Source organism: Denticeps clupeoides, chromosome 7, assembly GCF_900700375.1.
Source record: "Denticeps clupeoides chromosome 7, fDenClu1.1, whole genome shotgun sequence".
NCBI classification, from domain to species: Eukaryota; Metazoa; Chordata; class Actinopteri; order Clupeiformes; family Denticipitidae; genus Denticeps; species Denticeps clupeoides.
The window spans coordinates 22,278,680-22,293,920 of NC_041713.1; the positions used below are offsets into that span (position 1 = coordinate 22,278,680).

The 15,241-nt window shown below is 41.9% G+C and overlaps 1 protein-coding gene across 1 annotated transcript in view; it reads left to right on the forward strand.

Annotated features, from left to right (window-relative positions):
* The first annotated feature begins 1,208 nt into the window (after positions 1–1,208).
* pik3c2a (phosphatidylinositol-4-phosphate 3-kinase, catalytic subunit type 2 alpha) overlaps positions 1,209–15,241 on the forward strand; it is a 34,359-nt gene continuing 20,326 nt past the window's right edge. The window contains exons 1-5 of the mRNA XM_028986764.1: positions 1,209–1,263; positions 4,840–5,986; positions 10,611–10,711; positions 10,991–11,151; positions 14,399–14,519. Of these exons, the coding sequence (XP_028842597.1) occupies positions 4,913–5,986; positions 10,611–10,711; positions 10,991–11,151; positions 14,399–14,519 (1,457 nt within the window). The 5' untranslated portion in view covers positions 1,209–1,263; positions 4,840–4,912. The remainder of the gene's footprint in view (positions 1,264–4,839; positions 5,987–10,610; positions 10,712–10,990; positions 11,152–14,398; positions 14,520–15,241) is intronic.

The window sequence follows — 15,241 nt, forward strand, 5'->3', positions numbered from 1 at the left end:
TGTCGGAAAGTGGTGTGCTGCCTAATGAGTGAGGGTGCGGTGGTGAGACCAAATTGAAGCATTGCTGTACATATCAGTTTTCAATGAGGAGGAAATGGAAACAACAACAACAAAAAAATCACACTGTAAGTTGAGGGATGGAGCTGATATCAACCCATTTTATGAATGTGCAAACCCACTTTAGCAACTTCTATCAACTTTTGGAACAGCCAACAGCTACTTTCCTTGCTGAGTTGGCAACAGTGATGATCCAGAGTATAGAAGTAGCTTACTAACCACCCTGTGGCCAATGGTACATGGCTAGCGGTACAGTATATAAATGCCCAATTAGAATTAGAGCCCACATTCTTTTCATTTTACATTTGCTTCATTATTTTGGTTCAATACTGCTGTCACCTATGCTACATTTCTCATGTCCTGGTTATATAAAGGCCTACAACTCTCTCAGTCCTGTCACCCATCTTTCAGCGGTTAATATTAATGTTGCGTGGTTCTTATTTACATATGTTGTGGGCACAGGAAAGTCTGTGTTTGCTTATGAGGTCTAGTGACAACTGAAAGGCACTTTATACTAATATAATGATTATGATTTCCATTTCGAGCAATACAATTTCTTCCTGAAGTGATTGTTTTGTCATTGCTCCACTAGGCCACCGCTGCCCTGTCATGGGCGATAGATAGATCGTAAGGCTTTATTAATCCCTCCATAAGGTTCCTCTGGGAAATTCAGCGATATTAGTAATAATAAAAATGCACAGCCATGTGTCCTATTGCAGTCAGTAATGTTTAATTGTCCAGTTTGTGTTGGTTAGAATAATTGTTTTTGCTCCATCCTCCCCATCCTCCTCCCTCCTAGATTATTAAAAATTTCTGGAAAGAGCAGAGGTGTGGCTCTGGTCTGCTTCCGTGCAAGACCAGAGGTTTTAATTAGGGAGTGGGGGCTATTTGTTGGTGATAAAGAATTAAATTATGAATTAAAAAAATAAAGTGGAAACTGCAAGAAACAAAGTGTGAATTGTGAGAAGTAAAATCAGAATTTAATTGCGAGAAGTAATGTTAGGAATGTTTTTTTTTTTGAGACGCACCTCTGCCTCTGCACCGCGTTGGTCTGCCTGTAGGGTCTCCCTGGTCCGCCAGGTGTCGCTGTTTCCAGCGTTTCACGGCCGCGACTGCGTCCCCAAACCACCCGCACAGGAACTGACGTAGACCGACTGGCAAATTTTCCAGCCGCAGGAAAATGGTGAGCAACACAAGAGTTTGAAGGTACGCGTTGCTCTTTAATTACGGACAAAAAATTATGTAAATATATATATATGTAGATGTTCCGTTTTTGGACATAGTTTAAATCGGTCAACACCCGCTGGTGTTCGCCTGAAGTATTTTTGGGCTCTTTCCTCTTTTTTTTAGCTGACATCCTACTTATTTCCTACAGTTATTTAATGCGGAGGAAAGTTTAAAAACACCGAGGGTTTTACTTTAACTGCAGGCTTAGTTACTTTTCTTGTCATAAAACTGGAACTGCTGCCTCAAACGGCGGTAGAACCGCCGTGTTGCTCCGCACTCAGCCTCGTATTTGTCTTCATTTTCTTCTTCGATAAAAAAACGAATCGGCGTATTTGTGCGTGAAGGAGTTTCTGAAACTGCGAGTAGTCGAGCCGCCTGCTTCCTCGCGTCTGTCGCGGGTGTTTCTGTCTGGAATTTCACTTCTGCAACTTTCTAATGGCGCTGCTAGTTTCTGCCTCCGTGGGAAGCGGCGGGATTAAAAGCCATTTCCCCCTCGACACGTTCGCTTGGCTCCTGAAAACGCCAACACCTTGTGGAGTGCAGCTTGGAATCGGACGTCGCCTGATTGTTCTGTTGATGGTTGCTGTACAGTCGATCACGTGGCCGTCCAGCAGAGCGGAAGGAGGCTCGAGTTTTTCTGCAGGCTGGGACCTGGACAGAGAGCTTAGATTCTCTTTGAACACCTGACAAATCCATCCATCCATCCATCCATCCATCCATCCATCTATCTATTTATATCCACCCATATATCCATGCATCTATCCATCCATCCACCAATCCACTCATCCATCCATCCAACCAACCATCTATCTATCCACCCATTTATCCATGCATCTATCCATCCATCCACCAATCCACTCATCCATCCATCCATCCATCCATCCAACCAACCATCTATCTATCCACCCATTTATCCATGCATCCATCCATCCACTAATCCACTCACTCATTCATCCATCCATCCATCCATCCATCCACCAATCCACTCATCCATCCATCTATCTATCCACCCATTATCCATGCATCTATCCACCAATCCACTCATCCATCCCTCCATCTATCTATCTATTCACCCATCTATCCATCCATCCACCCACCAATCCACTCATCCATCCATCCATCCATCCATTCACCAATCCACACATTTATCCACCCATATATCCTATTCATCCATCCATCTATTTATCAATCAATCTATCAATCCACCCATTTATCCATCCATCCATCTATCTATCCAGCCATTATCCATGCATCTGTCATCCATCCACCAATCCACTCATCCATCCATCCACCTATCCATCCACCCATTTATCCATCCATCAATCCATCTATCAAAGTGATGGTACGTAACCTGCCCTGCTGATTGGTATTTTCTGAGTACAGCTTGACTTATTTACTACTGCAGCAGAGCCACAATAGCACACCTAATGACTTAATATCGGTGACCCCGAGAACTGATAAATTAACAGTTATTTACCAGCCCCTCGAGCCTCATGGTCTCTATAGTGAACTTACTGTCCCTTGGGATGTAATAAGCATTTTGAGTTATGATCAGACCTTAGTCTTTTGTTTTCTATATGATCCAATACAATGTGTTCGTACATAAGATTTCAACAGAAAGCTTTATGAAGCTGAGATTTCTGCTCTTCCACTAGAACCACTCCTTCAGGGCCAAACTGTTTTTTCACCCCAGGCAAATTGTTCCGCTCTGCGTGGTGCATGCTGGGTACGGGTAATAAGACGTCCCTAGAGACGTCTTGTCCTCCATTGCCTAACCAAGGGTTGCTTGTTTGTGAGCTGAAAGAGAAGGCTGAACAACAAGTACATTTTCAAGTCGATTTCTGCACATCAGAGGATGTGCTGCTTGTGGACTTTGAACAGCTGAAGCCTGTCATGATATTTCCGGCGATGCTTTGATTGTTTATGATGACATGGCATCATAAACAACAATATACTGAGCTTGATTCTTTTATTTTAGTACATATTCACTTTGGCTAATATATAGCCAGGTCTGGCTGTTATGTACTGACTTTGAACAGCTTGTTGAATCCTGTCCTGTTCTGTGGATGTCTGCAGGTGTAGAGGAATATTTATGTTGTTCACTCTTCTAAATTGTACTGTTGGATTGTAGCATTTGGTGTGTCCTACTGTTCGTCCTACCCGTTAGGTTCCCATGTCTCCCTTTTTGCAGCAATCTCTGGAATGACCTTTCACAGAAATTCCTCCAGTGTCCGCTGCTCCATTTTCTTAATGATTTTGGCTTATTTTAGGCTGTGTCTGATAAAATAAATCTGCCCAGACGCAATGAGGTTCCACGTAGCTTTGGTGTTTGGACCCCTGAACCGTCTTGCATAGCTTCTAGGCCTGTGGAGTGTGGAATTTGGCTGTTCTCTGTGACACACTGACGGAATGAGATGTGAGATGCAGCCAGTTGGAGGTGCTATACGAATGTGGATGTGTTCTGATTCCAAGCCCCATTTAATTTTGGTATCTGGATGAGTTTACAACCCCTGCAATTCATGAAGGTGTCACTCTCAGTGCTGGTGGCCTAGCGGGTTAAGAAAGCGGCCCCGTAATCAAAAGGTTGCCGGTTTGAATCCTGATCCGTCCCCACACACTGCTCTCCGGGCGCCTGTCATGGCTTATTTTCTTTTAAATATACAAATCCAGTTACCCAATGAATAGGGCATGAAGTGCAGACTCTCAGATTTGATTTGAATGTGTCTTAGGGATGGACATAATTAAGAAATGTTTCAATCGTGTGGAATTTCATCAATATAACACATAAGCAGTCCTAGATGAGAGGAGCACATACATTTTTTTGAGAGATTGCAGATCTATGGCAGAAGATGAATGTAAAGAAATAGCATATTCTGAAATGTTCTGTCACCTGATATGACTTGCTGAAGACTAAACTGAAACACCCACAAACAGTAACTGCAAGCCACCGCAGTAAAGGCCTGACAAAGCATTACAAAGGAGGAACCCAAGTGTCTGGTGACGCCCATGGGTTCAAGATTTAAGCCATTGCCTGCCATGGATTTTACACTAAGTATTAAAAGTGGATTTGTGCCCCTTGTGATGGTAGGGAAGGGCCCAAAACTCCTCATACATGAGTATATTGGAGTAATTCATTCAGTGTTTTGTGGTTTATTGTCACAGTTTGAAGTAAGAATGTTAGAAAATATCGATACAGCAACATATCGTGATACTTTACGTGGTGATATTGTATTGATACAGGTACATCAAATATTGATATTTTGTATAAAAATTTAGTTTTCTTCAATGATCGGAAAATAGAATCTGAATGTGACTACAACCTCCACTCCTGTAGATGGCGCTGTACAGCTGGGTACTTTGAATTAACCATCACAAAATATGTGAAAAAGTTCTGTTTTTACATTTTCAGTGAACTGTACAATATAACAATGTATTGTGATACAACCGTATTGTGATGTGTATCGTATCGTGACATCCTGGCCAATACACACCCCAAGTTTGAAGTATCATGGATGTTTTTCCTCTGTAATGACTTGGGTAAATGTTCTTTTTCAGGTACCTGGAGAAGAACGTTATTTTTTCTTCTCCAGCTCTGAAACTGGACACATGGCACGTGGAAGCTGACACTATGGCCCAGATATCCAGTGGCAACGGGTGCCTTCCCCCATCACCGAAGATGGCTCTGCATAGGGGGGCTGTGGATAAGGAGGAGGCCTTGCGAATGGAGGCAGAGGCGTTGGCCAGGCTGCAACGTGAGAAGAGGAACACAGTCCCCTCACCATCATTATCCTCCAGCCTTTCTGTCAGTTCAGGCTCTGCCTCTGGCCCCACATCTTTTGCACTGGCAACTTCTGTGAGACCAGAGAAAGACCTCATCTTCTTTCCTGAGTCAGACTCCAAGAAACAGGATGATAAAGACAAGTTTGGGACCATTAACGTGGACAAGCTGACAAATGAGGAGCTAGAAGAGCTCCTGCTGGATGACTATGTTGTCACAAAACCTCACCCGTCTTCACTAAGTGCTTCCTACCCGGGAGGCCATGTTTTCAACTCAGCCCCCTTTCATCAAAGTAGTTGGACCCCGTCTCTGTCCAGACCCTCCAGCTCCAACCTCTCCACAGCCAGCCGTCTCCAGCCAGGTGCATTTCCCACTCCCCACTTTCCTAATGGCTATAACCCAACCATGGCAACTTTCCTGCCACCCCGGCAGCCACACTTCCTGGCCTTCTCTACCGTTCCTCCGAGGCCTCTTCTTTTCCACTCTCCAGCTGTGTCCCCTGAAATGGCCAAACTTTTTGATAAGATTGCAAGTACCTCTGAGTACTTAAGGAATGGGAAGTCCTCTGGCACAGACATGGAGTCAAGCAACAAGTCCCTGGAGCCTGCGCCCCCACCACAACCTGCAGTTCCTCCAGTGGATCTTCCAAGCATGAGTCGGTTTGAATGGCTGGACTTGGACCCACTTAGCATGCGCAGGGGGGATGTGGAGGAGGCGGCGCCGTGTCCCCCCGTTGGTGAAGGGCAAGGGAGCGGGCAGGCGGGTGACCCCTGGGATGCGGTACTTCAGGATGAGACCGAGGGCAGGGACCGGTCTGCTCAGGTGAAAATGCATCCACGCAGGGCATCAACCGGGAATGCTGTGACCAGGAGCCAATCCCTGAGCATCTCAGAAACCTCCTCTCAGCAAACCCAAAACAAACAGGTATTCCTCTAGCCATTATTACCTTTCGTTAACCTTTAGTGAAAGTGAAGTGATCGTCAGTGATTGCAAATCACACGGTGACACAATGAAATGTGTCCTCTGCATTGTACCCATCACCCTAGTGAGCAGTGGTGCCCGGGGAGCAGCATGTGTGGATGGTTTTAACAACTGAAAACACTATACAGAAACTGGAACATAGAATTTTGTTGTTAGGCACTTTTACAAATCGTGAAAGGCCTGTGAAGGTGTGATTCGTGTGTCACATTTTTAAAGTAGATTTTATGCATTTCGTAACACATACTAAGTATAAATGGACAAACATCAACAGAACTTTTCCAGGGCTTTATAGAGTGCGACCAATTTGGTTGAACACATGACCTAATTTTTCATTGGTGCGCACCGGTGCGACCTGGCATGTGGGGGCGGGGTGCTGCACGCAACAAACATATTAGGGCTGTGTCGTATTCTAAACCAATCAGAGATTGTGATCGACAGGGGCCGCCTCTGATTGGCCGTGTTTCAGATATTCTTATACTGACCCAAACTCAACATGTACAGCTTTTTAAAAGGCCAAACTTGACATTATTGTGGCAGAAGATTTCACGTCCTCCGCTTCCGTTTTCATGCTAATCAAAACACATCACCTCACCTTTTTAAAGAAATGAACCTACACGATGCATTACATGCAGCAATAAATGTACTGGCCAAGTGTCCCCTCTCCCCGCTGCCTAGCAACAACAGGCAGCAGCAAACAGATCATCAGGCCGAGATGGTAATTATATTCAAGTTTTTAAAACACTTTCACTTATTATTTGTAAAAAAAAAAAAATTATTTAATTAATTTTGCTCAGTGAAGCACGTTAAGCACCTTTAAGTTACTTTTCTTGTAGAGTTGTGCAAAGTAAAGAACTTTGAACAAAAATTTTAAAATATGGAAACCTGTGAACTTTCTGCTTTCTGAACTGCCCTACAGTCCTGACCTTGTGCAATCATTTAAAACCTGATCTGTCTTCATCTTGTAGAAAGTGTCATCATGGCAAATTTGGATGATTTACCCCAAGAAGGAAGTATAGCAATTTTGGCAACCTGTATTAATTTTTGTTTTATTCTAGTCTTTGCGTCCTGCTGTCATTATTTAGTAATTATTAGCCTTAGTCTTTTCCACACACATTTTCATTGTACATTTTCTTTTTTTTTTTAGTTATGCAATTCAATTTTAACCCAGACAAAATAGTACAAGTGCCTAGTAGAACAAACCCATTTCATAAGTAAAATACTTTACATCCATTCTGGACATGGAAGATGCTCTGACTTGGTCCACGTTTTTTGACCACACATTCTTTTTTTTGTTCATTTCATTGTAAAGAAAGTGCATAAAATAAACTCTTGGCCATCCGCAGAACTGATAGCATTTAGGCAGCATACCGACGTAGCTGCAAAAATAAAAGATCTGCTAGTGTCCTTTATTCAATGACTATTAATCAATTCCTTTGGAGTACTATAATTGCTACCTGTTGATCTTTCTTTGGCTGTATTAACTTACATAATAGGTGGGAGGCTAATGGGTATGGAAAAAGTTTTTTTGCTATGAGCCCTGCATCTGCTAAAACATCACAACTCTCCTGAAATCTAATTAATGCTCCAATTTTCAGAAGGGACTTTATCTATGCAACCAGGTGGGAGATAAAGGAAACAGAAGCTGTGAAATAATAACGTGATTAAATGAGAGGAAATAACATCTCAGCTCGTTTTCATCAATGAAAATGAAGAGACATTTTAGCATAGTTTTTATGCTGTAAACCATATTTAGTGTTGTTGATATTAGTCTCATCATAGTTATTGTCACATGACCATAACTATGTTTACGTCTCATCTAGTCTTCATCACGTCAAAAATATTCGTTGAATAAGATATTTAGTCATAATGTCTTTTTGATGAAAACAGCACAACAAGAAAGTTGCTTTCATTTGCACATATGACATTCAAACTGCCAAAGCTTCACAGGGTTAATAAGGGTAATGGGTTGACAGTGTATGTGCTAACTTCCCTGGAATAGTCAAAGTGCCATTAACAGGGAACAGGAAAGTACTTTACATTAGGAAGCATTGTTCCTCTTGATCTGGAGGAACAATGTGAGCTTTCGTTCTATGGCTCACCCCTAGTATCATGGTACATTTGGATGATTCACTATGGAAGAGGAAGTTACTGTCTCATTTACAGCATTTACATTTACAGCATTTACCAGACGCCCTTATCCAGAGCGACTTACAGGGACAGTCCCCCTGGAGCAACTTAGGGTTAAGTGTCTTGCTCAGGGACACAATGGTAGTAAGCGGGATTTGAACCTGGGTCTTCTGGTTCATAGGCGAGTGTGTTACCCATTAGGCTGCTACCACCTCTCCCCCCCCAACATAGAACACTCAAAGTACACCAAACTTTAAAGAACAGGCATGGAAAACTTTGTGTTTAAAGTTGGATGCATTTCTTGTAGAAAATCAGTTTACCTGGTTTCTGGAATCAGCATCCCACACAAAGGCCCAATCATCGCTGTTTGCAGTTTTATTTCAATGTAAAGTTCCAAACCAGGTACATTATGCTAAATTAAGAATATCTATTCTCTGAAGTAACATTGTTGCACAGATTTCTGCTTTGCCCTAAACTGCAAGATTTTTGGAATTACTTTTCAAAACTTATTTCAGATACATTGGGTGTGACTATGACTCCAGATGCAATGTCGATTATTCCAAATCAGGATCTACACAGAACACAGCATCAGTTCATATCATATGGATTATAAGATATTGCTTATGAACTGAACTCATGGATGTAATACCACTGAGATCTGAGTTGGTTTGAAAAGATCTGGTATACAGATCTCCTATATTGATCTGTCAACCTGCTCAGTGGAAGTGAAGTGATTGGCATTGTGATACACTGCAGCACAGCACACGGTGACACAATGTGTCCTCTGCTTTTAATGTCATCCTTAGTGAGCAGTGGGCAGCCATGACAGGCGTCCGGGGAGCAGTGTGTGGGAACATATGGACTTGATTTTTATATGTTTACATTTCAGCTCAGTCCTCTACAAGCACCACACCAGCCTTACATATCTGACTGAAAATAAGACGTTTAAGTGCCCAGTCTTGTGCATTTAATCTTAATGTTTTTGGTGTCCATTAGTGTTAAAATTCAGTTATGTTGTTTTTGCTGAATTATTAATGTAACATGATCCACCCACACTGTACACAGCCTATTGAATTTCAGCTCTGTTTTTATTTTTTCTACTATATAGAATAATGCAGTATGAATAGAGTATGTATAGAATAATGCAGTATGTACAGTATTGTGACATGATCATATCATGACTCATGTATCATGGTGCATATCACATCATGAGATCCTTGCCAATACACACCTAATTGAAAGTGCAGTGTCATCTCCAGCCATCTGTGTTTCTTACACTGTCAACAGCAGAAAGTGAATGAATAATTTGTGAATGTGTTGGGTCACATGAAATTGAATATATTCCAGGGCTTTCTCTGAATGGCCTAGCAGAACAAAAGAGGGTCTGTCTCTCATGCTTGGTCATCTCCTGATTTTGTTCTCTTTGAATCAAAGTTTAGTTCATTTTGGTCATGCCAACACATTTTTCATAGCGCCTCAGTGTTCTGTTGGTACCTGTGTACCAATCTAGTGGAAGTGAAGTGATTGTCATTGTGAAACACAGCACACGGTGACAACGAAATGTGTCCTCTGCTTTTAACAATCACCCTGAGTTTGTGGGGACGGTACTTTACTCAGTGGCATTTTGGAGGTTTGAATAATTGAACCAGCAGCTTTCTGATTATGGGTCAGCTTTCCACCCGCTAGGTATTAAAATACTGCAAACCCAATAAATCTAACTAAACAAGACTTCAATCTTTTCCGTAAGCTGAAGGCCACTGCCGGACAATGACCAGTGGCGGTCCTATCCTGTTTGGTGACCTGCATGAGGCCAAAAAAATATGATAAAATATTAACAAGCATAGCATTATTTAAATGTAAACTCTACAGCTGAAGCATACAAAAGGCCTTTTACTGGCCCTGTGGGTGTGACAGGAAGTCCACTTTCAGTAGAATTGGCCAGATATTTTTTATACGGTTATTCTATATGTTGGGTTATCTGTAAAAGGTTTATTACACAACTTCCTGCTGCAGCGCCTTTGCTATGGACACATCTTACTCTTTCAAAAACAGTTACGTTTAAATTTGATGCCATATCCCACAGCCCTAGGTAAGATTGAAGTTAAATCTACAGTACTGTATTGCCTTAGCTATCTTAATGGCACTACTGAAATATTTTGTACTTATTGTGAAAAGTTTGAGAACTACTTGTTGAGGTTCTTCATGTGAAGGTAACATTTCTAGTCTCCCTGATCCAATTTGTCTGCATCTCAGGAAGTCGTCTTGACATTCCTTTCTAAGTTTCAAGTAGAAAAAGGTCTAATTCTTCACCTTTATAATCTTATATGACAGTGTACTTAACTGTACTTATTCCCAAAACCTAACTGGACACTTGTGTTTTTTTTTCCAAAAGGAGTTGCAAATTAATGCTTCATTTCAATTTTCTTTTTTTTCGTTTCAGATCAATAAAGGAAATGAGAAAGTGCTTTCAAAGTATCCCACCCTTCAGGAAAAGGATGCACAGAATCTTGAAGTCAATGCTTTTTGTGAAGATGTTGCAAAGTATGTTTTTCTATATACGCACGCACGCACGCACACACGCACACACACACACACACACACACACACACACACACACACACACACACACACACACACACACACACACACACACACACACACACACACAAACACACACACACACAATTTATTTTGTCAGTACAAAGTGTCTTTCCTTAACTTGCATGCTTGTATTGGGTATCATTTCACCTAAAATGTTTAGGTTAAAATTAGGTCATGTTTAAATGGGCTCATTACAATATTTGTGTGTTGTGGTTTTAGCTTGAAGTCAAAGTTTGTGCACAGCGATTTGTCCACAAACCCCGGCTATGTGCTCAGTCCAGTGATCTCACAACAAGATGTGAGCGGAGAAAGCAGCAGCAGCGTGAAAGTCTCCATTGAGATTCCCGACTCCCAGCAGCCAGTCACGTTCACCTGTGATGGTAAGCAACATAATCGCAACATAAGCCCGTAATCGCTTAGCACCAGGGACTGCATGCTTTGGTTGAAGGAGCAAGGTGCTTTTTGAGTAGGGCTGGGATTGTTAGTAACATGTGTTTTTTGAGTAATATTAAAACCAGTTCTTATTTGTACCATACTGGAGGTGTCTCCTCTGCATGGTTCTAAGTGAGCCATAATTCCAACTGATTCCAAAGTGTGACATGAAAAGACTACTGACTACTTACAGTGTATCCAGAAAGTATTAACAGCGCATCACTTTTTCCACACTTTATGTTAGTCTTATTCCAAAATGGATTACATTAATTTCTTTTCCCTCAAAATTCTACACACAACATCCCATAATGACAACATGAAAACAGTTTAAAATACAAAACCTGAGAGATCGTTTCACAATATTCACAGCCTTTGTCATGAATCTCAAAAATGAGCTCAGGTTCCTCCTGTTTCTCCTGATCATCCTTTTTGCAGCTTAATTGGAGTCCATCTGTGGAAAAAAAACAGTTGATTGGACCTGATTTGGAAAGACACACATCTGTCTATATAACGTCCCACAGTTGACAGCTCATGTCAGAGCACAAATTAAGCATGAAGTCAAAGGAATTGTCTGTAGACCCCCGAGACAGGATTGTCTCAAGGCACAAATTGCTTTACAGAAAAAAGTTACAGAAAAAAATTCTGCTGCTTTGGTTGCAACGAGCACAGTGGCCTCCATCATCCATAAGTGTAAGAAATTCAAAACCACCAGGACTCTTCCTAGAGCTTGCCGATCAGCTAATCTGAGTATTCATTAGAGAAGTCCCTTAGTCAGGAGGTGACCAAGAACCCGATGGTCAGAGCTCTAGAGGTTGTCTGCGCACAGAGGAGAACCTTCAAGAAGGACAACCATCTACCAATCAGGCCTGTGTGCTAGAGTAGCCAGACAGAAGCCACTCCTTAGTAAAAAGCACCCGAAGGATTCAAAATTCTCTGTTCTGATAAGACAAAATTTTTAGTCTTTGGTGTGAATGCCAAGGCGTCATGTTTTGAGGTAACCAGGCACTGCTCATCACCAGGCCAATACCATCCCTACAGTGAAGCATGGTGGTGGCAGATGTCACCTACAGTGAAGCATGGTGGTGGCAGATGTCATGCTGTGGGGATGTTTTTCACCTGCTGGAACTGGAAGACTAGTCAGGATGGAGGGAAAGATTACTGCAGCAATGTACAGAGACATCCTGCTCCAGGGCGCTCTTGAAGTAAGACTGTTCATCTTTCAGCAGGACAATGACCCTAAGCAGACAACCTAGATATTAAATGAGTGGCTTCACTTTTAGTGGCCCAGCCAAAGCTGGAATCTTGAATCCCATTGAACATCTCTGGGGAGATCTTAAAATGGCTGTGCACCGATGCCTCCCAACTAACCCGATTGAGCTTGAGAAGTGCTGCAAAGAGGAATGGGCCAAACTGGCCAAGGATAGGTGTGCCAAGCTAGTAGCATCATATTCAAAAGAAGTAAAAAAGCTTTTTTCAAGAAAAACTTTTATACAATTGTACTGAGGTGTGAAGTATGCCTCAAACACAAAAGCTTCAGCTAGCATATCCATCATGAAAGATAGAGAACCTGGATGTTCTCATAATCTCACCTACACTGTGGAGTGGTGTTCTCTGGAGTGACTTAATCACACTTTTCTGTCAGAATGGTACTTGTCTGACTACATTGTGCCAAGTGTTTCAGTGTAAGGATCTCTGAATGCTTCAGCACACCAAGACATTTTGGACAAGTTCCAAACTGGTTCCAACATGACTGTGCACCAGTATAGAAAACTGGCATCAGCTAGATAGAAAACCTTTGGGATGAATTAGAGAGGAGAGTGTGAGCCAGGCTTTCTCATCCAACATCAGTGGCAAACCTCACAAATGCTCTTCTGGAATAATGTTCACAGTCTTCCCAAAAGTGTTTAAACTGTTGTGTCTTATTAAAGCCTCTGGATTAAGAATGGGATGTCATTAAAATTATATATGTATAAATTATGTGTATAAATGTATGAAGCCAGATGACCACAATCATAGGTTCAAATCATAGTGTGGTAGAAGCTTAGTGGGTACTCCCGGGTTCAAACCCCACTTACTTTACTGTGTCTCTGAGCAAGACACTTAACCCTGAGTGTCTCCAGGGGGGGACTGTCCCTTTAACTACTGTTTATAAGGCGCTCAGAAGAAATGCTAAATGGGCCCAATACTTATGGCAGTGTATTGTTCGGCGTTTTGCCCAAGTTTCCCTGATCTAAATCTGATCTTTGGAATGTGGTGGGAAAAACAACACGTTTGATCCAATAAGTCATATTAGGATTCTTAACATCTATTTTTGATAAACCAGGTCATCCTAACTCAAAGTGGCTATAATCAGCCTCATCCCAAAAGTAAAATATGGTGGATGATATCGAGAGATCCTACTGGGTTCTTTAATTCTCAAAAGGCCTGCTTGCTGACTGTAAATTAGCTGTAGATGTGACTGTGTGAGTGAGAGGTGCCCTGCAATGCAAATGTTGCTTTAGTTGCTGAACTTGAATCGAGGACTCGAAGCTGCTGAAACTACTGATTCCAGTTCAAGGCGCTTCCGGGTTCATTACGCAACATTTTACTTCTTTCTTGTGATGAGAGGGAAATGAGTAACTAGTTGCAGCCTAAGTTGTGTGGTCGGTCAGTCAATAACAAAAACGTAATGTTCACCGGTAGTTTACAGTTGTAACAGGAAGTGGCGTGAAATATTTAAATATTTTTCTGAGTAATGTTCATAAACAGACCATCTGTGGGCAGTGGTGTCCTAGTGGGTATGGAAACAGACCCGTAATGGGAAGAATGCGGGTTCAAATCCCGAACCACCAAGGTGCCACTGAGCAAAGTACCCTCCCCCACGCACTGCTCCCTGGGCGCCTTTCATCGCTGAAGACTGCTCACTAAGGGTTAAATACAGATGACACATTTCGTGTGCAGTGTTTCACAATGACAACCGCTTCACTTTCACTTCAACTGTTCTTGAACTTTGCTATTATAATAAAAAATCTGCAACGTTTAATACAACCTACTGGTGGCTTTTTTCAGGCAATGGGGACAAAGCTAATTAAACTTGATTTTATCTGATTTCTCGTGAGAACTAGGGTCAATCTATGACCCAGGTATTGATATTGTATTGAGTGCTCTGAATCCTGTTATTTAATTACCTATCTCTCAACCTCCCCTCTCCCACAGTGAGTTCTTCGGTGGAGCTGCTGATCATTCAGGCCCTGTGCTGGGTCCACGACGACCTAAACCAGGTGGACATAGGTAGCTATGTGCTCAAGGTCTGCGGTCAGGAAGCAGTTTTACAGAAGTAAGAGCCCAACTTCTAACCTACTTCTTGAAAAACCATGCACAGTAACAAACTTTACAAAGGCAGACAATTTCCATACACTTCACACAAGAGCTGGGCGATAAACCTTCATAATGTTACTGCACAGTGGTTTGCTCTCTGCTAAATCTCAGGTGGTTTGGACACCAAGTCTCCGTAACCCGACTGATTGGCTGGCATTTGGTACTATGTAGCTTGGATAAACAGATTTCATTGGCTGTCTCTCACTCATGAAAAGTTGAATGTTTCACTTTCTGCCATAAGCAACGCAGGCAAGGCAACTGATGGACTCCCATTTCATTACCACAGTGAGTGGATAACACTTGACGTAGTCAGGTTATTTTGACGCCAGCCTGGGAGACAATCGCAGGCATCAGTAGTCGATTTTTTTTCATGTTTAATAGAGTATGATAAGATTCTGGTGGGAAGAATTTACAGATGTAATTTCATATCAAAAATATGATGCACATTTACATGGATTAGACAGGGTCATCCAGATGCTAAAAACAAACAGAAAATGCTTCTGAAATAGCTCATCTCTGCTGGAGAATGTGTTGTATTTGACCTTGTATTAAATAAAGAAATGTTGCTGGTTGCTTTTTAATATCAAAGAATTTATTATATCACTCAGCCCTTTATTATATCACTCAGACTGTGTTTTCACAAAAAAAAAACATAATCCAGCCATAACTATAAATGGCCTA